Source organism: Neolamprologus brichardi, chromosome 12 (assembly GCF_056152115.1).
Source record: "Neolamprologus brichardi isolate AB-2024 chromosome 12, ASM5615211v1, whole genome shotgun sequence".
Taxonomy (NCBI): Eukaryota; Metazoa; Chordata; class Actinopteri; order Cichliformes; family Cichlidae; genus Neolamprologus; species Neolamprologus brichardi.
Window position 1 is genome coordinate 13,946,904 of NC_142115.1, and position 26,245 is coordinate 13,973,148.

Consider the following 26,245-nt stretch of genomic DNA (forward strand, 5'->3'; position numbering starts at 1 on the left):
TATGAATTTAAAGTGTTCAAACGGTTCATGACCAGCATTGGACGAGAAGCCACAAGTAGTAGTAGTATATTATCTTTACCTGCAGATATCAACAGTCCTGTCTGCTGTAAGTAGTCTCACCACCAGAGGGCGGAACAGTTCTAAAGCAGACCCTGAAACCAAAGCTGGTGCATGAAAGTAAGCATTATTTCAAACAAGCAGCACTTTATAATATGGCCCGGATCTAAAATAAAAGTACACTGATAATTATTTGAAGAAGAGTATAACGGTCACAAAAATCTCTGGTCAGAGCAACATGATGTCCACAAAGATACAAACATGTACATGTTTTGTGGGTAACTTGTCCTCTCATTGTAATTGTAATTGTAATTTTCTCCTTCCCACAGTACTTCACTGTAAATTAGGTGCAGTGATTTACTGAAATGTGGAAAATAAAAATACAGTATATGCAAAAAAGAGTCTGTACAATGTAAACCTTTTTACATGTTTGACATGCAGCCCCACCATCCTCAATACAGTGGTCATTCCATCTATTTGAGTTTTTTGTATGTGACTAGAGAACGGCTCCATACGTAGTAAACCTTACAGGTTACTCTTAATATAAAGATCACATAGCTACTTCAAGCTATATATATATATATATATATATATATATATATATATATATATATATATATATATATATATATATATGGCTTGAAGTAGCTTTGTGATATATGAAGTCAGGCCTCTTACACATTAAAACATGCATAAATATGCTCATTTATTCCAGATATTGTCACAATTACATCTGGTCACCAGATAAATTGTGCAACCCTCCCATCTCCAGACAGTTGACAATGACAACAACAACAGCAGCTGGTTGTAAGCTAGCATAATGGCAGCTAATATTTGGCTCGAATGTCCACGAAATTATCTCTGGTAAAGGTGTCCAAATAAGAAAAATGTTAGCTCCACCTCAGACAGTTTAACTAACAGTAGCAAACAGCAGCGTTTACCAACATTAAAGTCCAGGATGTCTTCAGCAACTCACCTCAGTTTCACAACTCGTATCAGACTCCCTTCACAACATTTTACAGCCTCCTCCAGAGTAGAGGTAGATGCATACTGACAGCTGAGGTAAACAGCAGCCTGAGAGCGTACACTCACTACACATGAACATGTTTGTCCTACAGCAGCCACCGTAGCTAAGGTTATCCACATGTCTCCCAAAACGTCGGCTGCATCCTCCGGAGGCCGCATTTGAAGGTCGATTACGTCACAGCCAGGCGACGAAGGCTGTCCCAATTCGTCGACTCTTTCAAATGCGGCCGACAAATGCATCCTTCATTTCCCTGAATTTGAAGGATGGGTCGGGTGTGTCCTTCGTGGCCCACCATATCCCAGAATTTATAGCACGGCCCAGCCAAATTTCAGCTGCCAACAATGGCGGCCGCTACTGAGTTTTAAAATTAATCTTATTAATCTTTCTGGGTCACAAAATAAACTTTTAACATATTTTCAGGCGAGAAAGTAGCTGTGTAAATTTCAAATATCTGCTTGGTTTATCAAGACTTCCGGCCTTCTCAGTCTTCGAAGGACCCGGCCCACGTAGGCCGCGAAGGGTCCTACCGAAGGATGCAGCCGACGTTTTGGAACACAGCTGACATCTACTGACATCTAGTGTGGATATTTTACGTACTGTACCTTTAAGTGATAGTATGAATGTCTTTTTGGAAGCTCTGTAAAAAGGCAGCTTACTTTCCCCAAGTTTTTGTTTTGTTTGTTGTACTTTTTGAATGAGGCTTTTATTTAAGCCCTCAAAAGTAACCCGTGTTTATAATGTAAAGTGAGGGAAAACTGTTTTTTGACTAAAATACATTGAAGTTATTCAGTTCTTCAAATTTCTGACCGATATTTTTAGGTGATTTAAATCCACAATTTCACAAAAGTTACTTTGAAACTTTATTTTAAATCTGGGGACATTACACCCTTAATGACAGGCCGTATTATGGAGTGCTATCTTTATATATTTTATAGCCCAACTCTGTGTTAAAATATTTTGAGGAATGCAGACATCATGGTTTGGATCCTTACATAGTTTCTCCTCTAAAGAAATTCAGAAATTTTTCACATTCCCAAAAAGGTTTTTGTTGAAACTGCTACAGCTGTGTAACTGTAGGATAAATGATGACACAAAAGTGTTTGAGCTGATTCTGATCTAAGCAGGATATCTCCTTTGAAGCTTTCAGAAGATGCTTTATTATTTTAACAGTCATGGTTACAGATTTCACTCAGATTTCATTATACAGTGCTGCAGTGGTATAACAGGTTAAAGGTAACAGACAGTAGCAGTAACATTTGTGCTGCATGAATGAATATGATTTTGATGAGTCATTTTCCCGGTTTAGCCTTTGCCTGGATGGACCTTTTACGCTGATGCATTTGGGGCCGAGCTGGGGGGAGAGGTTTGTGGCTCTGGCAGGCTCTGTTTCCTAATAAAGAAAGAACTGGGTCTTTAGGAGGAAATCGAGAGCATTCACACTTAAAGGAGCTCAGTGTCTCTGATTTGGCACGTGGGCCAATCACGACAGGAGGACAGGTTTTAGGGATGATGGTGGTCATGGTCCGAGTCAGGACCCTTCCTCTTCTGGACCCCATAGAAGGAGCTGGTGGAGGTTTCTGCTTCTTGTCTGGACTTTTGCTCTCCTGTTCTTTGGACTGCGCCTGTTGCTGACTGTTGGCCTGCCAGCTTTGCATCTTAGACTCCAAGTCTTTCAGAGCCTGGTCAGTGTAGGCCTGCAGTTCAGTGCGCACCCCTGAAATCTGAACTTGAAACTCATCCTTTAAGGCCTTTGTTCTGGCCTCGAGCTTTTCCTCAAACGTTGCACACATCTCCTCCTCCTCCATCAGACACATCTCATTTTTGCGCTCATGTTTCAACACTTGTTTTCCCTCTTCACCACTCACCTCCTCACCATCAACTTCGACGCTCACCTGTGTGAGCTCCATTTCTTTGACTTTTTGCACTAGCTCCAGTATGCTGCTCTTTGGGAGTCGCACACCCACTTGTGATCTGATCTGGTTACGTACCTGTTGGAAAACAGACTGCATCTTTCCTTGCGACTCCTTTTCTGCAGGTGCATTGTCCTCCGAACACTTATCATCCAGATTGAGAGCACAGGCACGCTCCTCTGCTGCAGCAGCATTGTTCTGTGGTTGCTCCTGTTGCTCCTGTTGTTCACTGTTCACCAGTATTTCTGGATTTTTCTCAGAGAAAGAATCACTCATTCTTATTTTCAGGCTTGTCCGCCTCCTTTGAACTGAGCTACTATAATAATTTGAGGAGCGCAACTCGGTTGAACAGCACATACTCTACCCCTCCCATGTCACACTATTAAATCATGCAATAGTAGTAGTTGTGTAATGCAGCTACAATTATTTGATCATGTGTGTTATGTTCCTTGGTCTGCATGTGTGTCGCTGCATCCCTTGACAACATTAAGCCTCTTGGTAACAGCATGAAAAACAACGATCTTCGGGGACAGCTGGAACACTGAGGGCTGGCTTTGAGTTTCTCATTAGTGATTAGTGAGCCGTTACTGGAAAGTAGAGCTTCAACAGACGACTAACAAATCTGCTGTTTGACAGAGAATTAGACTAGATATGTTCCTCTGTGAAATACACGAGGATGACATGCATTTAATTTTAGTGCTTGTGTGCACGTCTCTGTACTATACACACTCTGAATGTAGCTTTTTTGAATTCACAGGTTGATGTTTAGGGCAGAGAAACCTCAGCTGTGCTGTTTGTGCTCGGGGTCACAGGCTCATCAGCTCATCTGGATGCAGTGCAGGATTTAGGGATAACTGACAGGATCTATCATACATGCACCGCATTTGTAGTTCTTTCAGCAGGATCCTTTAGGTTTGATGCAGGATACTTGAATGCGATTGGTTCTGCCTTTAAGAGCTGTTTTGTCTGCTCTTCACACTGAGGCCCGTCGTTTTGTATCATATGGAGTCTTTAATCTCATTAAAACATCCTCTATTTTTTTCATTATCTTTTCTTTTGTGATGAACATTGTCGTATAATAAACTTGCACAGTCTGACTCATTCCTATGCAGGTCCCATTTGCTCTGAGATCATTTGCACCTTCTGTGAAAACATTACACGCACCACGATTGAGTTCGGGTCAATTTGATTTTTAATGATAATGAAATAGTTTTAAAATCAGTGGAAAACTGCACGTGAAGGAGGATGATTGATGGGATGGGGGGTTGAGGGTATTTTCAAGCCATGAGGGTTCACTCAGCATAAACCCTTTGAGCCAATGAGAGTTCGGGATGCGTGAGCCTCCTCTTGCCGCTAAACACTAACATATGTTCCTAGGTCCTTCTTGTCCTTAAAAAAAATGCAGTTGTAATTCAAAACCTGTGTGGACAATTTGTTTTTGTGTTTCCTTTTTTGAAGAATAATGTTTGGATGCAAAAACGCATTCTCATACAGAGCAACTCACAACACAAGCAAAATTATATTTTCTGCACATCTCTGGATGGGTCTAGCTGTCGTCTCTCATACTGAGCAGCATCAGTCAGTGAATAAGGTGATAATGAGTTTTGTTTTTGTTTCTTTTAATGACATCTTTAAAGTTTTGAAGGGATTTTTCCCCCAAGTAATCATTGCATAACAGCAAAAGTGCACAAAGCATCAGCACGCTCTCCACCTCCAATCTCTCCACCCCATTGGTGGGAGTGGGTTTAAACACTTCATGCCCGGCTTTTAAATTCAGGCATTCGCCACAGATTTCATTCGGACTGTCAGGTCTCATCACCTCCAGCAAAGATGGTGAGTTGCTCTTCGCTGATGAATCCTCTCAAATGGCTTCTTTCTCCTATCTCAGGTCGCTCTGAGAATTTGTGTTTGCATGGAGATAATATTGGTTATGCCAAAAAACAGTTCTTTTTCTGTAAGTAGTAAGTTTTGGTGTGTTACTTTTAATTGCAGACAACATACACAGACAAAGGCGAGAAGGTAAATAACTGATTTGTGTGTGTTGCACTGCAGAGATTATTTAATCATTGACTGCAAGCTGGTTTTGGTATTATTAGATTTTTTTTTTTAAACTTGCATATGTGACTGATTTTTGTTATTTCTTTTTGTCTTCAGCATGAGCAGGGCAGATTCTTCTGCTTTGATCACTTAACATTCTGGGTTGGAAATGCAAAGCAGGTAAGTTAGTTCTAGTTTTCTACTTTTCTTTTAGCTGTTTTATTGGTCATCCAAAGAGGTGGAGGGAACACAGCACACAGAACACCAGACCACATACTCATTTTCCCACCTCCCAGAACCCCTGCTGCACAAACACCATCAAAATTCGTCACCAGGAGATGGCGCTAAAGCCAGTCTGCTGCAAACATGCCCAGTTTCAGCAGACTGTGAATCGGTTCCCTCTTTGCTCATGTTTTTGTTTGTCTCCAACAGGCTGCATCGTATTACTGCAACAAGCTTGGATTTGAGCCTGTGGCTTACCAAGGTTTGGAGACGGGCAGTCGTGAAGTGGTGTCACATGTAGTCAAACAAGGCAAGGTAAAGAGCACTCAGTGCCCGCAGCCCACAAGAGGGGAAATCAGTTTAAAGCACCTAAAAAAGTTTGCTTACAATGTGTAGATTTGTTGAGTGATGTTAATTGTAACAAAACACACCTAGACTCAAGTGAAAGCTAAAGATGCACAGAGGCAGGAGTTTAATCACGTCGATGTGTTCACTCTGTATTTCACAGATCATTTACGTGTTCTCATCTGCCCTCAATCCTGGAAACAAAGGTACAGCACTGATAAGGAGCTGGGTTCCTGTAGTGGTCACAATTACTTTTGACTTTGTTTGGCATTCCCCTTTAACAGGTTCATTTGTAAGATTTCTACACTTCTGTTACATTTTTAGATATATATACTACTATACTATTTTGTGCATTCTTTCTTTTGCCAAACTTTTTGCAGTTCCATGTCTAAAAAATATATTTTGACTAGTCTGTGGTAAGAATATCGGTGCCATGACTGACCCCTATGATCAATTTGAATATGCAAGGAAAGAAGAAATTGTTGAAAACATATTATCTTGATATGCTTTGGTGAAAGTCCCACTCAAAACAATCCCTTTTAGTACACATTCATTATAAATCACAAAAATGTAAAAGAGTTTTAAGAAACCTGTGAATCATATGTTCATTTAAGCTGAAGAAAATGTCTGTTCTTGTCATGTTTTCAGAGCTGGGGGATCATTTGGTTAAGCATGGGGACGGAGTGAAGGACATTGCATTTACAGTGGAGGACTGTGACTTTCTCGTGCAGGTAATGGTTCAGGTTTTATTTTACAGATGCATCATGTTAGTAACTGAAAAAGCTCTTGCTTCCATAATTAACATTATTTCCCAAACAGAAAGCCCGGGCGCGAGGGGCAGTCATTATAAAGGAACCCTACACTCTGGAGGACAAATATGGTAAAGTCAGGCTGGCTGTGCTGCAAACTGTAAGTGTTGTATATTTATAGTGAATATTTTAGATACCATGATTCAGGGATTTATGAAAAAAGTTGGAAATGTCAGAAAATCCAGGATTTTGGATTTGCTTTGGTTTCCTTCAGTATGGTGACACCACTCACACATTTGTGGAGAGGACAGGATACAGTGGATTGTTTCTGCCTGGATTCCATCCTCCTCTGTTCAAGGACCCCTTACTCGACAAACTGTGAGTAAACAGAAATTATTCCGGATGTGATGTTTTTGTAAACTGATAATGTGTATTTCTGTCTGAATCACAGCTGACTGAATTATTTGTTTGTTTTTCCCCTCCGTGCAGCCCAAGTGGAAACCTGGACTTTATCGATCACGTTGTAGGAAACCAACCAGATGATGAGATGGTTTCAGCGGTGGAATGGTGAGGACTTGCAGCTAGTTCTTGTAGAGAGTGTGAAATAGCAGTGTACCATATAAATACAACTAAAAGCCTCCGTGTTGGGACGAAAAAAACTGCAGAAGATGTAGGGAGGCTTGAATATTTCCTAGAACGTTGTTTTTAGTTGGTTAGGTTTAGAAAAAGATTGTGCTTCGGGTTAAAATACGCCCTGTCAGTTATAACGTTAGCCACATCTAAGAGGGTTTGTCTAGCAAAAATCCTTGAAGGCCAACTTTTGCCATGTGTTCTGCAGAAACACAAGCCAGAGGGTGAATGAGGGGCGGAGCTAAAGGGTGTCTGATTCTTACATAACTCAGTTTTTTTTGGCATGACTTGGGATCAGCATGATTTTGCATTAAGTGGGCGTTCCACATCTGGATCTTGTTTATTTGTTTTTTTTACTGCATTGTTGGAAGTAAGGCAGTTCTCTAAATGAGCAAGCTCATTGGTTTAACCTCTGAAGAGGCGTGTTACACTGGCTGGCGGTTTTCAGATGTGAAGAACCAATTTTTTTCTGGCTCATAAAAATGTCAGTCACTGATGTTTTTACAGGCCAAAAATGTAACCCCTCAAATTTAGATAATGTGGTGTCTATGGAGTATGAAGCCCATGGTATCACTATAAATGTAAATTGCATTAATATGTACATTGCTTTTGCAGCTCTGGTTCTTTTAATATAATATATGAGGCTATATTTCTCTCTCTCTCTCTCTCTCTCTCTCCATATATATACACACACATATACATATATATGTGTATATATCTCCATATACACACACACACACACACACACATATATATATATATATATATATATGTGTGTGTGTGTGTATGTATTTTCTTTTGTTTGCTATGCGAAGAAACATGTTTCTTTACTGTGCATATGACACTATGAGAGCAACTTCAAGAGTATTTGCGCCACAGCGGCTCCTAATCTGTGTTTCTTCATTTAACAGGTATCAGAGAAACCTTCTCTTTCACCGTTTCTGGTCTGTGGACGACAAGCAGCTTCAGACAGAATTCAGCGCCCTGCGCTCAATCGTCGTGGCAAACTACGAGGAGACCGTGAAAATGCCCATCAATGAGCCTGCGATGGGGAAGAGAAAGTCTCAAATCCAGGCATGTTGCTTACAGTTTATCTACTTTAATTAAACATCTGGGTTACCAGATTAAAACCAGAGCTGAAGTATTCAAATGAACAAACATTAACCATGTGGTATGTGGACTAATAAGAACATTATTGACTTACAGGAATATGTGGAGTACTATGGAGGTCCAGGAGTGCAGCATATCGCCATGAACACTTCAGATATCATTACTACAGTATGGCAACTAAAACACCCTGCTTACCTCTGCAACAGGCTGAGTTATAACAGCAGCTTAACTGTAATGTTAATTACCTTGTTTGCAGATCCGTAACCTGAAGGAGCGCGGGATGGAGTTCATGTCTGTGCCTGAGACCTACTACGACCAGCTGAGAGAGAAGCTGAAACACTCAAAGGTCAAAATCTCAGAGGACCTTGATGTCCTGCAGGTCAGAGCTAAAACCCTAAATTAACAAAGCTAAAAGAGTGATGATTTGTGATCCTTACGTAGCCAAACACAGTGGCCTTTTTTAAATCGTAGAACATGTTGACTCAGTTCACTCTAATCATATTTTTTTAAAGACTAAAGGTGCATAAAACACATTTTGTCTTCATAATTAACCAAAAAAAAATCCCTTCAAATTGACAAAATATTGTTTTATGTCCTCACCGTAACCCAGGAACTAAAGATCTTGGTGGACTACGATGACAATGGCTACCTACTTCAAATCTTCACTAAGCCGGTCCAGGATCGCCCCACTGTGTTCTTGGAAGTCATTCAGAGACACAATCACCAGGTGAGGGCACCACTGGCTAAACAAGCAGTGGAAATGTACTCTACAGTATATTTAACATGTTATTAAACAAACAAACAAACAAAACATGTTCTCATCCATAGGGCTTTGGTGCAGGAAACTTCAAGTCTCTTTTTGAGGCTATTGAAGCAGACCAGCACGCTAGAGGCAATCTGACTGTTCTGACACCAAATGGAGATTTAAACAAGATGTGAACTGGGTGATGCATTAATTTAAGACCTCAGAAAACATGCTATATCCATCAACTTAGTATAAAACGAATGCTCTAATAAACATCCTTATGCCTGAAAATGTCTCATATTCTGAGAAATACACAAAGCACGTATACTTATGGTTTTCTTTATTTTTTTATGTGTTGCATGTTTGTTTTTTGGTTTTGTTTTTTTACATTTAATTGTTCATTTTATGTCTTTATCATTTCTTCTGATGCTTGCAAAAATGACATGAGTACAACATCCACTTTAAATCACAATGCAGTGCTTCCAGTTTGTATAAAACATCAACAGGAAAACCATTTTTATTAACACAAGCTTGACTCAAGCAAAACGTCATCCGAGCTCTCATAAATGAAAACATTTAACTATACACTTTGTTAACTTTTAGACGGCGAGGTCAACAGAAGTTGGGAGATTTAGCATGAAGTCTAGGATGTGATTTTCCCCTCCTGTTTAAAAGAGACCACTCTTGGTTTTTGTTTGTTTTTCTCATAAACTGTGATAACTCTCTGTGAGTCCCAAGTGTTTGTTCCGGTCCTGATTTATATATTGTTTATGGCAGCTTAGTATTAAACCATTATTCACTGAGTACCACATGTCTGCAGTTCTTTCATGAGCTCTTCTACGGCTTCCAAAATGCTGAATGGTTGCTGAACAGTATTAAAAATTGCTTTTTGATACCTCTGGTTTAGGTTGCCACTTTTTCTCTTTACCTAATCGGGCCACTTAACAGGTGATTAGTTCAAGGAGCCTCTGCAGCCGTCTGCCCCACACAAACAAGGGATCTTTGTTTCCTCAATGGGAAACTTGTAGTCATATGTAATCTCTTCATTGATGTTTATAGGCTGGCGGGAGTATATGACTATCTTCTTCTGAGACTCCACTGTGATGATCTTTGCGTAGCAGTTAGGCTGTAAGACAAAAATAAATAAATAAACCCCACAAACCTTTTAATGGGAATACTTTATGTGGAATCACTTTCATCTCTAACCACAGCACTGCAGGTTTTTACTCACATTGCAGCTGTGGTTGATAAACCTGGCTAAGTTCCCACATTTGGTAGCATCAATGATGGTGTCCTGATCCACCCGAAACAAATAGCTGCTTCCAATGCCCTCCTCCTCGTATCTCTGCTCCCTCATGTCAGCAATGACCTGAGGAGAAAGAAAACAGATGTGGCTTTCCATCTATGCGAGGGTTGTTTATCACAGTTACTCTACACGCATGGATGGAAACCACCCAGCACGACCCGAGGCCCCCAGTGGACCGGTGGACTAATTTAGAGAAACAATCAGGGGAAAAGGGGTTTGTTTAAAAGTGCATGTTAGTTTGCATCAGAATTACCTGTCGGATGATTTGGCCCACATATTCAATCACCATTTCGTCTGCAGCAATAGGCTCCATGGCAAACAGGCCCCACTCGTGGATGTAACTCCTGCTGAAACGAATCCTCTTCCTTCGGAACTGACAGACGATATAGCACGGGTTTGGACTGTCGCTCAAATGAGACAGTTCTGTGCAAAAATCTCGAGTCACCCTCATTACTCTATATTTTGCTTTGTGAATTTGAAAGCCAATGAATAGTAAAGTCAATTTTTTATTTGGATACTGGCTGGTTTTTCAGTCACTTTCAGTACAATCCTTGTGCTTGACCATTTTCACAAGATTTTTTTTATTTGTTTGTTTGGTTTAAATTGTATTTTAGGCACTTTGTTGCCATCGGCTCTACAGCCATCAGTAGAGTGCAAAAGAAGAAGCTGCACCTTATTTAAAGTTAAACTATTTAAAACTGATGAAAGAAGAAACAGGAAGAAATCCAACAAGAACCTCACACCTAAAAGATTCAGTTGATCCTGTTTTTCAGTATGCTCATCTTTCCATATATGTTTGCATATGTTTCAATAAATCTCTGCACCTATTTCCCATGTTCCCAGCAAAATATAAAGAAAGGAGAAGTGGCTCAAGACTTAACAAAGTTAAAAAACATACAATAAGTGTGAAATTATTTCTTTCTTTTTTTAGAGTGCAGAACTAATGTTCTGATTTCTTGTCTGCCCAAATAAAATCTAACGGTAAACTCAGTTTTAGATTCCACTGGAGACAAACTGGGCTTTTACAGTAGTCTGCTGATTGTCACTAACTTCCTGCTAACCTTGAGTTGGTTGAACTTGACCAGGTCACTGTCACAGCTGAAAGAGGACAGCAGCCGGCGCTGTTCACACCTGAAGTCAGACCCAGCTCGCAGGGAAGTGGGTTGCTGAGCTGGAATGCACGTTCCCTGATGAAAAATGTCTCAACATTAAATACATAAATCTTAAACTGGACACAGAAATCCTCACCTTCTGTCCTCCTTTAATACCTGAGCACTTGTAGACGGAAGCTCCGCAGCCAGCCGCGTGTTGTGCAGATACCTCATTTTATCCTTCCTGCTGATTTTGTAAAAACCTTCACTTCGAGCAGAGCCTGTTGTGTGGTGCGGCTGCCAGGATCTGTGTTCCTCATTCTTCTCTGTAAGGACCTTAGTCAGTGAGCAGCAGTTAAGGATGTGAACAGCAGAGTAATATGCAAAAAGCAGCTCCATCAGAAAAAACAAAACAAAAAAACATTCTAAGTATGACTTAAAAACAACTTACCTGTTTCCCACAATATAAAGAATCATTTCAACATAAAACACTGTCTGTAAGGATATGAGGATGAGGCATCCAGAGGGTGTCACTGAGCCACCCACAGCCATTATCCTGCACCTGCAGCCTTTCATAGGTGCACTGCAGAAACCTTGCATCTTCTTCATCCAAGCCGTCCTTCCAAACGCTATGAAGGATTTTCCACTCTTCATAGGGTGAACGCCACCTGTGAGGACGACGTTGAGAGAACAACGGACTGATTCTTTTAAGTGATCTCTCCCAGTGACGGGCTCGCCTTCTCTTCTTCAGCCTCCTCCATCGGTTTAGCCTCAGTAAGATTTTCTCTTTGTCCAACAGCTCAGGCATGTTCTCCAGTCCCTGTAGAGGCTTTGCTCTCACACCTGAACGGATCTGGACATCCCTTCCATCAACGCTGTCACATGAAGAGTCAGAGACGCTGAATGGCGAGGACACTGTGATGGGGGAAACTCTGAAAATGTTATTAGATGACAGAGGCACTGACGTTGCCGCCACCTGGGATTTCCTTTTGTGGACTATTGATCTTCTGGGCAGGATAATGTCTCTTCCTGGAGTCTTTGGGGCTGTGATGTATGGACTGCTGGGCAAGAGTGGGATAAGTGGTGGGCTGCTAAGGGGCGGGCTCACTGTGCTAAATTCTAAACTTGCGGTCCCTCTTCCAGGTGTTGCAGGAGCTCTCCCTGAGCTACAATGAGTCCACATACCTCTTTCATCTCTGCCAGGAGTCTTAGGCATCTCCTGGCATAATGGGTATGATGCCATGAGGAGATCAGAGGGAGGCTGAGCGAGTCCATCGCTTGCTGGGGAGAGGGAGAGGACTTCCTCTGAATTCTCACTTTCCAGTCCTGCCACTATTCCCTTGCCTGGTGTTGGTGGTCGTTCCTCCTCCTCTGCAGCAGGAGATGATGGTCTGCTTTTTAAAAGGATGTCAGGGTCACTGTCCACCAAACGGCCAGTAGGAGTGGGAGGCCTCAGACTTTTTATGTTCTCTGGAGACTCCACTGTCCAATCAGGGCTTTCCATCTCCATATCAAGGCATGGCTCCACTGCTATACAGATTAACAAGGAATTTTCATATATAATTATTTCAAAACCTGATACACAACTTACTCTTGTGTAGTTCTGTTAATTTGTAGCACACTGGAAATTCAGGGAGTATTACAAGATTTTGTGACATGAGTGACAATTAAACCACTTTTGATTAACCTGATGACACTAACTTAACAGATCTATTGCTTTACAAGGACATGTAACCTGAGAGTCCAAGAGGTGATGGGGGCAGCAGGTCCTGGGGTTCGCTGGTATGGAGCTCCATCATGGCATCGAAGTCGCAGTTGTCTTCGTGGCACGATGTGTACTGGTCCTCCTCTGTTTCCTGCCTTGGGAACAGCTCTGACCAGCCCTGCTGGTCCAGATCCAGCTGAGCACCAGGGGTCAGTGGGGCTGAGGGGGTAAGAGGGGGCTCGAGCTCCACTGAGTCCTCATCTGATGATATAACTATACACTCTTCACTCCCGGCGTCCTCGCTGTCCTCCTCGGCGTCTTCACCTTCAGTGGTCAGGTCAGACAACGTGTCCTCAAAGCCCACCGAGGAGAGCGAATCTGAAGTGTCGCAGTCCGACGTGTGCTCGCTGTCCTCTGAAAAAACCTCTACATTTGAAAAAGAAGCAACACTGTTCAGTGTTAAGATATGTGATTTTTAATGAGTGTTCAGCGTTGTATGAGATTTTAACATACCGCTGTCTAAGCACTGCTCTCCGTCACATCGATCCTCCATCTGACTATTTTCTTCTGCAGTATGATTACTGCCATCATCATCATCTTCATCATCGCCATGAGCATCTCTGTCAGACTAATCAGAGCACCAGTTATGTAATGCTGTCTCCAGAAGTTTAAACTTTTTAGTTAAAATTTTAATTTTAAGACTAAAAACTGAAAAAGTAAAGGCACCAGACTAAAATATTGACCTCAGGGCATTTTTCTCAATTTCTTATTTGCTATACTTTTTTCTTTTCTGTCTCTTCATTTACCAGGATGTGCGGCTCATCCTCATCCAGCACAAAAGCCTTCACTTTGTCTGGTATCGCTTCTTCATCTTGAAGTATCTTATCTTCTTTCCCGGCATCACCACCATCATCATCATCATCATCACTGTCCAGGTCCAGTGGTCTTGCGTGTCTGCGTTTGCCTCTCTCAGACGCCGCTCTCACTATGTCGTCCCCTTTTTTCACCTCTAATGCAACAAGTTAGAATCAGTTAAAGCGACAGTCTGGCACAGAAAGTTAATACACACTGAAATTTGAATTAATCGCACTGACCAAAATGATCGAGAGCAGAACCGGAGTCATTTCCTGTCTCGTCTGATCTTTTCCTTTTTACCTGCGTGGAAATTTATTTATTTAGGCATCACTTGGCAGTCAAAACCAGCTGTGTTTCAAAAATCTCTCCAGAACAGATTACCTTGAAGGATGGCAGTGGTGGTTTTCTGCTCTGCCCACCAATGTTACTGAGGGGATTTAGGAATTTGTTCCTGTCTTCCACTCTTGCCACTCCACATTTCAGAGGAGACTCTTGTATCTTAAATGAATCAACTGAGTTATAAGACCCACTGGCTCCAAACAACTACTCCCATTAAAAGACATGCAAAATGTTTTGTTAATGTGCCCACTATAAGAGACAATAAAGTATGTGAAAAAGGTTTTACCTTTGCCTTCTTCTCCTGACACTCCCACCAGTCTTCAAATGCCTTGAAAGCGACCCCTTCAATCATTCTACGTGTAATGTCCTTCTTTATGATTGACTTCAGTTCATCCATGAGGATATCTAAAACTTTTTCTGTCGTGATCTTGTGGGGATTTGCCTGCACAGGTGGGTAGAGTGGTGGTGGCACAAAGGGGTTAAACCTTGGAAAAGGAGGTGCAGGCCAGAGAGGAGGAGGAAGAGGAGGAGGAGGAGGGAATGGCAACGGTGGACCGCCATGCCTTGGAGGATTCCCCTTATCCAAAGGACACCCTGTCTGTATGGGTAAAGGGAACATGTGCATAGGAGGTGGAACAGAGGGTGGTGCTATCAAAGGTGGAGGGGGTCTCAGGAAAGTTGGTGGAGGAGGAATTGGAGTAGGAGGTGGGATGGGGGGAGGAGGAATGGGGATGGCAGCTTTGTGGCCCAGAGGTGGCATCCATCCTGGAGGAGGGATCGGGATGGTGCCATCTGGCAGGCGAGGTGGAACAGGTGGAAGAGAGGGGGGAAATCGAGGAATGGGGAAAAGGAAAGGGGGTGCTGGGGGTTGGGAGAATCCAGCTGTAACAGTTGAAAGAGCTTTCAGGGTAAGATGGTGAGCGGTGGAACTGGAAGAACAACCGAATGGAGGATCGGGCAGAGAGAGGTCTTCTGCTGGTGTCACAGCTTCAAACTGTCTGTTATTTGAGGATTTCTTCTCCTGATGTGCTGCACAGTGTTCCTGAATAAGACAGAAACAATAATAATTTGAGTGGCTGATTAATATCACACCATTAACATTTTTACATAGTAACAATAAGGTAAATTCTACCTTTATTATCACTGCAATATATCCAGATAGATTACCTTTGGGCCTGACGATGACTGGACCCTCTTTGCATCTTCTTCATTGTTTATGTGTGTTAAGCTTTCTGAATAAGCAACATCAGACGGACAGGGAGACTGGGAACTTCTTGTAAGAAATGAAACAGCTCGAGTAGTTTCGTCCTCCTCATTTTCATCCACAGCATCATTGTGGGAGTACTGGTGGCCGCTTGTGGGGGATTCACAAGACAGTGGGGTACAAAACTGTGAGTCATCCGAGGAAGAGGCCTTAAGAGGTGAGCCAGGTGAATCCGGGCTCTCTTGAGAGGATGGATCGGTCTCAGAGGTCTTTCCATGAAAGCATAAGGGGTCAGTGATCTGGCTGTTTATCAGCAAACTTTCAATTCGGGAGTCTAGACTTGAAACAGCTGCCTCGGGCTGGTGGTTATGAAATGGAGAAGCTGTTCTAGTTTGCAGGTCAGCTGAGAGATCAACAGTCAGGATGTCACGAGAGTTGCCATTCAGAGGTGAAGATGCATAACTTGTGTTAACCACATCTTCAGTCTCCTGAAAAGGGGAGGTGAGACTAAAGGGAGCCTCGTCACTATTTTTAGAGGAGGTTTGTGCACTGGGACTCCACAATGCAAGCTGCTGGCTGCTAGTTTGTGTTTTGGTTAAGAGGGGATGTGGTGGCTGTGGCTGGAACTGCTTCAGAATGATGCTAACATTTGAGACGTGGCTAAGTCCCCTGTGCTGTCGTCTACGACGGCAGAGCTCTTGTCTTAAAGGTTTGTGAACACTATAGGCGGAGGGTTCCCCTTGGAGGACGGGAGTCGCCTGAAGACTGGAATAGCAAGAATCGTGGGAGGAGAGAGGAGTCGCAGGCAAGCAGGGAGTCCGGGGGGTTCCCTGAGAACGTGGTGTAAGCCCAAAGCTGCAAGGTGTGTCTTGACAAATACTGGAGTAGGCTGTGTCCAGAGAGAGGGGCGTAGCAATGCTGGTGGGGCTGCAGACACTTCCCAGCTGCTGTGTGGCCGAGCTTCCCTGCAAGATGTTGATAATGAAGTAAAAAAAGGGGAAAACAATTAACAAATACATTCATATTTAACAGCTGTAATACAAATATTAAAGATAAAATCTTTTCATGGGTCAAATCATTATGAGGAGCTTTTAATAAATTTAAATGTTCACCAGCAAACTGTCAACTAAGCCCTGAAGAGCCCGTTCGCTGCTAGCCACCGGCAACGTCCAAGGCGTATACAGCCCACTTAACAAGAGCTGGAGATATCGAGCTCTATTTTCCCCTGAGGAGGAGCACATTCTAGTTAATCAGCATATTCAACGCTTACATTTACACCTCGGCACACACACAGAGAAAAAGTAAAGTTTACCCTTTGGATCAAGTTCCACATGAATAATATTTCCCATCACTGATGTCTCATGCAGGTGCTGGACAGCGTCTCTTGCAGCCCTTACTGTATCAAATGTGACCTTTGCGATACCTAAATGCTTCTTGTTTTGGGGATTGTAAAATATCTCCACATCTTCCATGTTCCCATATTTTTTGCACATATCAGTCAAGAAAGTCTCATTCACGTTGTCGTTGAGCTTAGAAAATGTCACTTCTTTTGGAGGAACGGGAGCCACGTACCACTCATCAATCTGGAAAACAAGAAATGGGCTATTGGTTGTTTTTAAAGCACGATTATTTAAAATAGGATGTCTGTATTATTACAGTCGTTTTAACAGTTACCTTAAATTTGGGAACCACGAAGTCAGTCTTGATGCACCTGCTCCACAGGCGGCAGATGCGCGGATCTCTGACTGTGATCACAGGAAGTAGACCTAGGTCCTCAACCTGGCAGAGAAGACCCTCGTTATCATTATTATTATAATATATATAATACATGTGCTGACATCACCTATGTGGAGAGGCGGACAGGTGCTCACCGGCAGGTTAAAGTATTGTCCATCATAACGGTACACTTTGTACAGCCCGTTCGTCAGCGCAGGATCTATAACCAGCTTGCAACTTCTCCAGTGTAGAGGCTGTCTCTCGCTCTCAGTACTTTGTTTTTCGCTTTCCATTACATTCGTCAAAACCTTAAAAAACAAACCAAACAAACAACAACAGTTACTTCCAGTTTGCTCGTTTTGTGCCACACTGTCAGCTAGCTACATTGCAGCTCCGCGAGAGGTTAACACACCCCAACAGGTGATGGAGAGCATCACCTGTAACCTTATCCTCGGAAAAAAAGATAACAGGTGGTGGTAGGAAACACAGAAATACTCGAAGGTTAGTCTTACAAAAGATTTGTTTCTTTAAATCTTGCTTACCTGTGCCAAAGTTGTATCCTTTGAAGGAGCAACATTGTGGAAAAACAGCTGGGATTTATTTTTCTGTGTTTTCACGGATCGTCGCTAAGGTTGGATAATGATCCATCCGCCAGTCGACGGAGAGGAAAAAATAGATCCTTAACAAGGCGGAAGAACACCTAAGGTGGGTTAACAGGTGAGGTATATATAGGCACCTTTGGGACCTTTATTAGACATTAATAATCCAAAGACTGGTCGAATATTTGTGTTAAGCTTGTGGCTGAGTAAAATACAATTTACATACTAAACATGTTATTTTATTTTTTAGTTATCTTGATGTCTTTTAAATGTGCTATACAAATAAAGTTGACTTGACTTGACTTGACTTGTTATGGCCACATGCTGGTAGCCTGCAATAAAATAAAAGGCAGCTGCTATGTTTGATATTATACAGTACATGGATCAGTACAGTAAAAATGAAAAAAATTAAACGAAGGATACACCTTTTTATTAAAAATGAAGTGACATGTGCAGGTATTAATATAAAAACATGTATTTCCTGGTCATTGTCTCTGGATAATGTCTACATTATATGCAGTGCAGGATCAGGCTTTGTTTTTTTGTTTTACAGAGTCAGGTAAGATAGCCTACTGCACCGTTGATTACATAATTGCAGCATTTTCATTACTTTCATCTCAAAGTTGGAATAAATACTAAATAATAACAGCCAACAAAACAATAAAATAATAATATTGATACTCTTATGGGATTAAGGTGTTATCCTTTACTTACACGTCACCTTCTAAACCAAGCATTTATAAGGTATTTATGAGTGATGTCTTTATGGTTTGCCGTTTGCAGTCTTCTTCTTTAACATACCGCAGTTTTAAAATGTACACTGTTTATTTTATTTGTGCCATCTTGTGTTGTAGCACTTCTTAAATGGGGTGACAAAAATACTTGTCAGTTGCAAAGTACACCTGCACAAATCCAAGATAAAGGTCAGATTGAAAAGCACATTACCTTAACGGTGGTTACTATTACTGTTGCTAGTTAATATTATTAGTTTGTAACTATAGTATCAGGCAACCCATTTTTATGATTCACAGGTCATTTGTGGGAATAAAACTCTTGAGTGGGAAAATGGAGAGAGGAAGAACCAAGCCTGTGCTGCACTCAGAGAGCTCTGCCAACTATGAAATCATGCACAACTTCTGCAGAAAAGCAACAAAAAAAGTGCTAATGGTCTCAAAGAATGCAGACAAAAGTCAGCAAGACAGAGGGGGGGGGGGGGGGGGGGATTTCTCTGTCTTGGCTTCAGCAGTCTGGCACTGTAAGCTCCACTCGTCCTCCATTTTTGGACATTTCCTGTGTGATTTCCCTTTAGATGTTGTAATTTTGACAGATTAAAATGTTTCCTCATGTATTCCTGTTTTATACATCTACATGGCTACACAGACAACACTGAACACACAATTAAAAAAATAATGAGAACAAATCTTTTTTTTTATTTTGCAAACTGGCAAAAAAAAACCCCAAAACCAACATCCTGATAATTCTCAACACTTCATGAAGCCTCAAGCTTTTTCATGAGCTGTTAACGGCACGCATAAGCAAAAGTTACTATGTTCACTTCAAAGTTGTACACTGACAAAAGCAGTTTACACACACACACACACACATATATATATATAATGCAGAAAAATTAACCACAGTGACCACCTTCACCTGCATTGCTGTGTTTTTAAAGAAGGCACAAGTGGTAATTCCCATCTTACATGTTTCACGGAGCGAGTGTGCACCATTTACCGAAATAAAACAGACTTCACTTAACTCCCGATAAAACAACAACAACAAAAACAGCAAATTCAACTTAAGAAAAGAAAACCATCAACACCATTTTACTGAACTGTCTGTGAACCATTCCCAACAGTCTTTGGTTTCTGCTACGTGTCACACAGATTTTATCACCCGGTCAGGACAATTTGAATGCAAATGTGGTCTACAGTTACTGCAGTCCCATGACTCAGTATAAACCATGTCCACAGATTGCATGCTAACAATGAAACAGTGTTACATTGATAGAAACACAGCATTTCAAGCACCAGTAAATTTAAAAAAAAACAACATAATTTTTCCCAAAGAGGGAAAAAAAAGTTTTCTCCAATATTTTAAATCATGTTGTGAAAGAAGATACTATGTGTACAATGTCCTGAAATTACATTTCTGTCGTGACACTATTCTACATATCAATATTACAGTGAAAACTACAAAGAAAGTGACCAAACCCGTGTAAAACAATAAAGCAGTACAGTACATAGCGCACTTAAATACATCTATGACCCAAACTGGGTGAACATGCTCAATGCTAAAAGCTAACACAAGTAAAGAACAAACACTCAATATTTTCATGCAACGTAACATTGTAATAACACATTCAAAAACACTTTTTTGAAACCAGTGGCTACCTGTGGATTTTACAGTATATTGCAAGAGTCATATAACATGAAGCAAATATCCATGTTACAAAGGGATAACACATTTATTTCTACTCAAATATCCGTACCGCAGTAACACACCCCTGAACGCAGACTGGTTAAAAGCACACACTGACACATGTTCTTTTCCATCAGATTGCACACAAATACTGTTGGTTTATATTGTACTCTTCTTTATCAAAGACTTACAGAGCTCCCAAGGATTATGAAAACAGCAACTTTTAAATTAAAAAGTAAGAAAAGTTTGACTCAAAAGTATATGTAAGAGTGGCAAACTAAAAAAGCCACCAAGGTTTGGCTTGGAGATATTTCTACAGAAAGCCTAATTTGGTAAACATGATAGTGGCATAAGGTCAGTCAGTCAAGAACCAGAAAACCTGTAGGTAAATGCAACAGTAGGCTGGAGTTTTACAGTATACGCAGAGAGCACAAAAGAACCCGAGTGTGCCGCTCAGATCAATTTAGTACAATACAAACAGGAAACTGATGAAATTTTAGAACTGGGTAACAACAGAGTTCCCAGATTTCATTTCAGTAAAAATTAAAACAAATTCCTGAACATGTTGAGTCATATTACAAACTTCCTCGTTTTTAGCCCATCTTACTCTGATCAACAGTTTTCTGTTGCTGTTACAACTTAAGAGAACTTAGTTTCTGTATTTTTCTCACATGAACTCAGTATTTGATGTAAAAAGCTAAACACGTTAGGGGATCATCCCAGCGCATTGAAATGCTCATGTGAAGATCTTTAGAAAGTCCTATTCTATTAGTGTTAATTTATGGTAGCCTAAAAGGTCGTCCTTTAAGGCTACCATAGACTAACTTATGATGATACTGAGGATGATGTTTTCAGCTGAGAGCCAAGCATTTACAAAGAAACTACAAAGAGTAAAATTACCGGATAATTTAGTCAGCATGCAGTATCAAAGAAATGTACAGTAGAAGAAGATTTCTAAAAACAAGCATCTGGATAAAGTAAAAATAGAGGTTCTCCTCTGGTTTTGCTGGAAGTCCCTGCTGTTGTCTGCGTGTACTCAGGGAAAATGGACAGCGGCCTTCAGGTCGTCGTTCTCAGCCCTGTGCTCCAGCTGGTTCTGGAGCCGAATGACCTGCTCCAGCTCTCTGATCTGTCTGTCCGTTTTATGACTGACGAGCGTGCGGTAAAAGTGGACAGCGAACATGATAAAAACGAGTCCAAATGGCACCATGATGCAGGTGGAAGCTATGGCCGCAGCCACGCCAGGACTTATGGTGTCATTTTTCTCATCTGCGTTGCTTTTGAGGGGTAAGAACTTCACCCAGCACAAGAGCACCACCTCCGTCAGGAAGAGGAGGGTACCGATAACTGTGGAGAAAGCCCAGGCCAGTTCTATGTGGCGGTGCATGCGCTCATGGGGAGATTCGTTGACAGAGTTGAGGTTGTGAACATTGCTGACAGCCTCCAGGTTGGGCAGGATGCAGGTGCTGATCATGAGGGCAAAGAGGTGCACTGCAACCAGAACGGTGGTACAGGCGCTGAAGGCTATCAGCAGCCCTGGAGGGTACTCGTAATCCCGCTCCAGCTGTACCTCCACCATGGCAACCTGTGAATATCAAAAAGGAAACAGCACCGTTAGGTGAAAAAGAGATAGTAGCTGACTACTAAGAGGAATCAGAGTTCTTGACCTGAGAGAAAAATGTTTGTAACAAATTAGGAAGTGCTGGAATTAAACCAGAGTGTCACAGTTTGCACAAATAACCGGAAAAAAGGTGAATACCCCACTAAAAGTCTATTCTGTCAAACCTAATATTGAGACAGAGAGCTGTGTATGTAATCCTTTATGCTGCATAGCTTAAACTTACTCGACCCAGGCGACATCAATAACACATTTGCTATGGCTGTTATATATACAACCACTATAAATATAGTACTGCTTTTCACAAAAGAATCCCAGGCCACCCAAGAGTATCTTGTGTGTACATGTACATTTTATAAACAGAACTGTTTACAAGTGTTCTGGTATTTTGGAATACCTGTGGAGCTTCTTACTGCAGATGCATCCCTGGCCAAGAGTTACTGTACATCATAATTTTTGCATCAGGAAGGGGGAAGGAAGCTCCTTCTATATGTTAGGCTTTTAGTTTTACAAAAACCATTTGTTGATTCATTGTAACTGCATGTCGTTAAATTAAAAACAAACATTTGGTGGCACTATAGGCTATTATTTTCAAAACTTTTCGTGTGTTATTTTTTTTTTTCTTGTTTCTTATGTATTTTAACGCTCCTCCGCGGACTACTTATTAAAGCGGAAGATAAACCTGGACTTTTAGGGGTGGCGCAGGCGAGCCCCCACTAAATTTCCACGAAGTTTTGCTCTCAGTGCGCAGGTATTACAGTCCCGCAATGTGGGACGTGCAATGGAAGCCAAATATGACTTTAACAAGCCTACACTAGTAACCCGTAGACTTCCAGTAAATAAAACGGTCGTTTATGCTAAGTATCAGTGCACCGTAGCTATCATTAGGCCTGTAACACGGTCACGGTCCTTCAAAACTAAATAAATAAATTGTGCCTCACAAACTATCTGCAGCGTCAAATTAAAATGTAACTTACCATTGCGAAGCCCGACAAGAGAGCCGAAGTGCGACTGGTTGCTTTCAGTTTGGCTCGGCTCAAGTAGAGTTTTCTCCAGGACAGAGCCTGCATTGAGTGCTCGTTCAGGCTCATTGCGAAGTAATTTTTGTTATGAATATATCGTTACAAACTGGTATGAGCTACAGGACGGTGCTCGATGACACGTGAAATTCGCGCGCGGGGAAGGCTGTTCCAAGGGGATCCAACATCTAACTACAGCAGAAAATAAAGATAGTAAACTTTAGCAAAAAAAAAAGTTTTCCCTCAACAGCTGACCGACTGTCAGAGTCTATCAGGAAACAAGATACCCACAATCCAACGCACCGCAGAGGCGCTGCCGGCTGCTGCAGATCGCCGCCCTGTGTTTAGCGTCGTGCGATTCTGCAAACTGTGATATCGATCAAATACCAAGTAAACACGGGGACAATATTGCCGAAACAGATATGATAATTTTACTCTATAAAGAAAGCGTACGTAGGGGAGAGCAGTGTCTCATGACTTATGAGACGAATCATCCAGTTCTGAACGTACTGGGCTAAAATCACTGTGGTTAAGGCAACAAAACACACCTTTCAGCTTTTCATGTATTTTAAAACTAGTTTTTTTCATGGAGATGGTAAAGAAGAGGACTCCCTTACTACTATTTATATTATAATTTGTATTGCATTTTAGGACCTTTTACTTTATTAAAAGCACCTTATCTAGCACTTTATTTAGCATTGCACTTTAAACATAGATTTTTGCACATGAAGAACATTTGCACACAGGAAGTTTAATTATTTATTGAATATTTATTGTGTATTTTAAAATCAGTTGATCGCCTTTGTTCCAGGTCCTGCACAGCTGGTCCTCATCAAGAAATGTAGTGGTTGTCTGTGAGGAGAAAGAAATTGTGATTGAGAGAAAATACGGTTTAACAGTAAGGAAAACGTGCGTGTGAAAATTAAGCAGTAAACGTGGTGCAAAAAAGTGACAAAGATGTGATTACTCACCTTTCTTTCCTGTGTCCTCTTCGGGGTGTTTGGGCAAATGTTGTCCCGGGGGTCCAGACACCATTTAAAGGGTCCGGGGGAGGCCATGGGTTAAGGCAGTGTGGGGAATCTTTTGTGCTTGGGTTTTTTCTTTTTTTGGTGTTTTAAATAAGATATAATGTATGTATTAATATGTATTAATGTGAAAATGTAAATGTATTTATATATTTATTTATTGAAATTGATGTATTGTATAATCAGTGTTGGGGAGTAACGGAATACATGTACCGCAGTTACGTATTTAAAATACAAAATATGAGTAACTGTATTCCGTTACAGTTACCGTTTAAAAAGGTGGTATTTAGAATACAGTTACTTTGTTGAAATAAATGGATTACAGGGCGGTACTTCCCTGTTTCATGTTGTGGCGGGTCAGGACTGTTTGGATTTTGTTTGACAGCTACGTTCTGTTGTTCCAGGTGGCAGCGTTACGGTTGCCATGGTTACAGGGTGACGCTCTCTCTCTCTCTCTGTGTTTCCTGGGTGAGAGAGGCCTTTTCGTTGTTGTTGTGCTAAGCTAATAGGCAGAATGCTACAGGTATAGCTCTAAAGAATGTAGCATCATAGGCAGTGTAGTCCGTGCTGCAGGGAGAATGGACTGCCATACCCGTTATGTGTCTGTGAGCGAGGGAGGGAGAAAAAGGAAAAGTACGAGCTGTCATCGAGCAAAAACGGGAGCTGGAAGCATGTAAATATAATAATAACCACTGCAGCCAAGAAGAGTGCCTGACGAGCCCAGTTGTAAGTAAGCTATTAAGACTCGACTGTACACCGTGTTCGTGTTTTCCTCCAAAAACAATATGTTCCGTTGGAGCAGCCTTTCAACGCCTCTCTCTGTCTGTCGCAAGCAAAGTTGACCCAGACAACAAAGTAAAGCTATTTTTCGGCTACGAGCCCGACACAGAACCCACCGTGTTAGCCAGAGGTCCCTTTACTACGGTTCGGAGCCGCGGACCTTCAGTAACAGTAATAAATCACAGCAATAGTACATTCACGTAGTTGTAAACAGCATGATAATATATTAAGTAATCCAAAGTATTCAGAATACGTTACCCTCATTGAGTAACGTAACGGAATACGTTACAGAATACATTTTGGGGCATGTATTCTGTAATCTGTAATTAAATACATTTTAAAAGTAACCTTCCCAACACTGTGTATAATGTGGTAAAAGGTTGGGATTTGAGAACTCACCTGTTAGTGGAATAATGGTTTAGCCTGTGACAGCTGAAAGTATTTAAGGCTGCTAGCCGTCATTAGATGCAGTTTTGTGAGGTGAGCTATACTATGAATAAATTCTTTGTTCCACTATACTTGTCTTGGTGTGCCTCATTGTCACAAGTGGTGTCACAAGTGTGTCGTTCATGCTACAGTGAGAAGATAATGACAAGAGGTGGAAGAAAGCTGGAGATCTGGATATGTGAGCGTGACCCAAAGACAGCAAAGGAAGCAGCTAGCCTCATGGAGGTTTTCACTTCCACCAGAAAGGGAAGCAAGAGCACCTACTTGAGCCGGGAGACCCACTACGCCAAACCAAGTAAGCCCAGTGGGGGTGAAGAGGACTCTGGTCAAGTTCAGGCTAGAAATCCTTCTAGTTCCTGGCAGCTCCCTTCCCAAAGACTTCACAATGTTAAGAAATCTTTTAAGTCTCCAGTTCAGGATATTAAATATTATCACTGTCATAACTTTGGCCATTCGAACCATTTCTCACTCACCATCGATAAATCCACAGTTTTCCCTTCTCCTCAGGTTAAGAAGCCTGGGTGTCATCCTAGACAGTTCACTTTCCTATAAATCTCACATCAATAATCTTACCCGTTCTGCCTACTTCCATCTACGCAACATTAACAGATTACTTCCTTCTCTTTCCACCCAGTCTACATCCATTCTTGTCCACAGTCTTGTTACCTCCCGTATTGACTACTGCAATTCTCTTTTGCATGGTTTCCCCCAAAAATCCCTCCATAAGCTTCAACTGGTTCAGAACTCTGCTGCTCGCATTATCACCAGAACCCCCTCCTACCAGTACATCACCCCTGTTCTTCAGGAACTTCACTGGCTCCCTTTGAAATTCCGGATAATATTCAAACTTCTTCTGCTCACCTTCAAGGCCCTTCATAACCTCGCTCCTCCTTACCTTTCTGACCTGTTAAGCACTACCTGTTCTGCCTGTTCACTTCGATCTTCTTCTTCTATCCATCTTGCTGTACCTTCCTTCCGCAAAGCTTTCAGCTGCTCTGCTCCAAGGCTGTGGAACTCTCTACCCCCAGAAATAAGAAACAATGGTTCTCTCCCCCAGTTTAAATCCCAACTCAAAACCCATCTGTTCAAATCTGCATATTCACTGTGAATCCACTGTTTGTTAATTTTATCTTGTGCTTTTGTTTTATTGTTCTTATTTTCTCATTGTTCTATTATGTGTTTTATCCTATTATAAAGTGTCCTTGGGTGACTTGAAAGGCGCTCATCAATAAAATTTATTATTATCATTATTATTATTGTTATACACAACATTTTTGCCATGCCCTTAAGT

At 41.5% G+C, this 26,245-nt stretch overlaps 3 protein-coding genes across 3 annotated transcripts; 1 reads left to right on the plus strand and 2 right to left on the minus strand.

Moving 5' to 3' along the window:
• The first annotated feature begins 4,731 nt into the window (after nucleotides 1-4,731).
• Nucleotides 4,732-9,636, plus strand: hpdb (4-hydroxyphenylpyruvate dioxygenase b). Its single transcript, XM_006805854.3, has 14 exons — nucleotides 4,732-4,827; nucleotides 4,987-5,013; nucleotides 5,149-5,211; nucleotides 5,464-5,568; nucleotides 5,762-5,804; nucleotides 6,247-6,329; nucleotides 6,418-6,507; nucleotides 6,622-6,725; nucleotides 6,837-6,914; nucleotides 7,889-8,051; nucleotides 8,184-8,255; nucleotides 8,344-8,466; nucleotides 8,698-8,814; nucleotides 8,916-9,636. Exons 1-14 carry the CDS (start codon nucleotides 4,825-4,827, stop codon nucleotides 9,024-9,026), a joined length of 1,182 nt encoding a protein of 393 aa, XP_006805917.2. The 5' UTR covers nucleotides 4,732-4,824; the 3' UTR covers nucleotides 9,027-9,636.
• On the minus strand, nucleotides 9,193-17,667 carry LOC102791086 (histone-lysine N-methyltransferase SETD1B-A-like). The gene is made up of 18 exons (XM_035914390.2): nucleotides 17,591-17,667; nucleotides 17,204-17,356; nucleotides 17,007-17,111; nucleotides 16,645-16,915; nucleotides 16,445-16,557; nucleotides 15,296-16,297; nucleotides 14,415-15,170; nucleotides 14,171-14,287; nucleotides 14,029-14,089; nucleotides 13,741-13,943; nucleotides 13,448-13,562; nucleotides 12,965-13,360; nucleotides 11,737-12,759; nucleotides 11,407-11,573; nucleotides 11,200-11,325; nucleotides 10,392-10,511; nucleotides 10,064-10,201; nucleotides 9,193-9,958 (listed from the first exon to the last, which is right to left on the minus strand). Exons 2-18 carry the CDS (start codon nucleotides 17,339-17,341, stop codon nucleotides 9,785-9,787), a joined length of 5,025 nt encoding a protein of 1,674 aa, XP_035770283.2. The 5' UTR covers nucleotides 17,342-17,356; nucleotides 17,591-17,667; the 3' UTR covers nucleotides 9,193-9,784.
• A 1,378-nt stretch (nucleotides 17,668-19,045) lies between these two features.
• On the minus strand, nucleotides 19,046-22,979 carry LOC102791646 (calcium release-activated calcium channel protein 1-like). The gene is made up of 2 exons (XM_006805855.2): nucleotides 22,661-22,979; nucleotides 19,046-21,650 (listed from the first exon to the last, which is right to left on the minus strand). The coding sequence occupies exons 1-2, from the start codon at nucleotides 22,772-22,774 to the stop codon at nucleotides 21,102-21,104; spliced, it is 663 nt and encodes a 220-aa protein (XP_006805918.1). The 5' UTR covers nucleotides 22,775-22,979; the 3' UTR covers nucleotides 19,046-21,101.
• Between the last annotated feature and the right edge of the window lie 3,266 nt (nucleotides 22,980-26,245).

What these genes read in the sequence shown, in the direction of transcription:
- hpdb (XM_006805854.3), top strand. An exon ending in CCTCAATCCTGGAAACAAAG is followed by an intron (nt 5,805 to 6,246) that starts GTACAGCACTGA and finishes TCATGTTTTCAG; the next exon opens with AGCTGGGGGATCATTTGGTT. An exon ending in AGGACCTTGATGTCCTGCAG is followed by an intron (nt 8,467 to 8,697) that starts GTCAGAGCTAAA and finishes ACCGTAACCCAG; the next exon opens with GAACTAAAGATCTTGGTGGA.
- LOC102791086 (XM_035914390.2), bottom strand. Translation starts at nt 17,341, where the DNA reads ATGGAAAGCGAAAAACAAAGTACTGAGAGCGAGAGACAGCCTCTACAC. An exon ending in TCGTGGTTCCCAAATTTAAG is followed by an intron (nt 16,916 to 17,006) that starts GTAACTGTTAAA and finishes CTTGTTTTCCAG; the next exon opens with ATTGATGAGTGGTACGTGGC. An exon ending in TTATCAACCACAGCTGCAAT is followed by an intron (nt 9,959 to 10,063) that starts GTGAGTAAAAAC and finishes TTTGTCTTACAG; the next exon opens with CCTAACTGCTACGCAAAGAT.
- LOC102791646 (XM_006805855.2), bottom strand. Translation starts at nt 22,774, where the DNA reads ATGAGCCTGAACGAGCACTCAATGCAGGCTCTGTCCTGGAGAAAACTC. An exon ending in TCTTGTCGGGCTTCGCAATG is followed by an intron (nt 21,651 to 22,660) that starts GTAAGTTACATT and finishes TGATATTCACAG; the next exon opens with GTTGCCATGGTGGAGGTACA.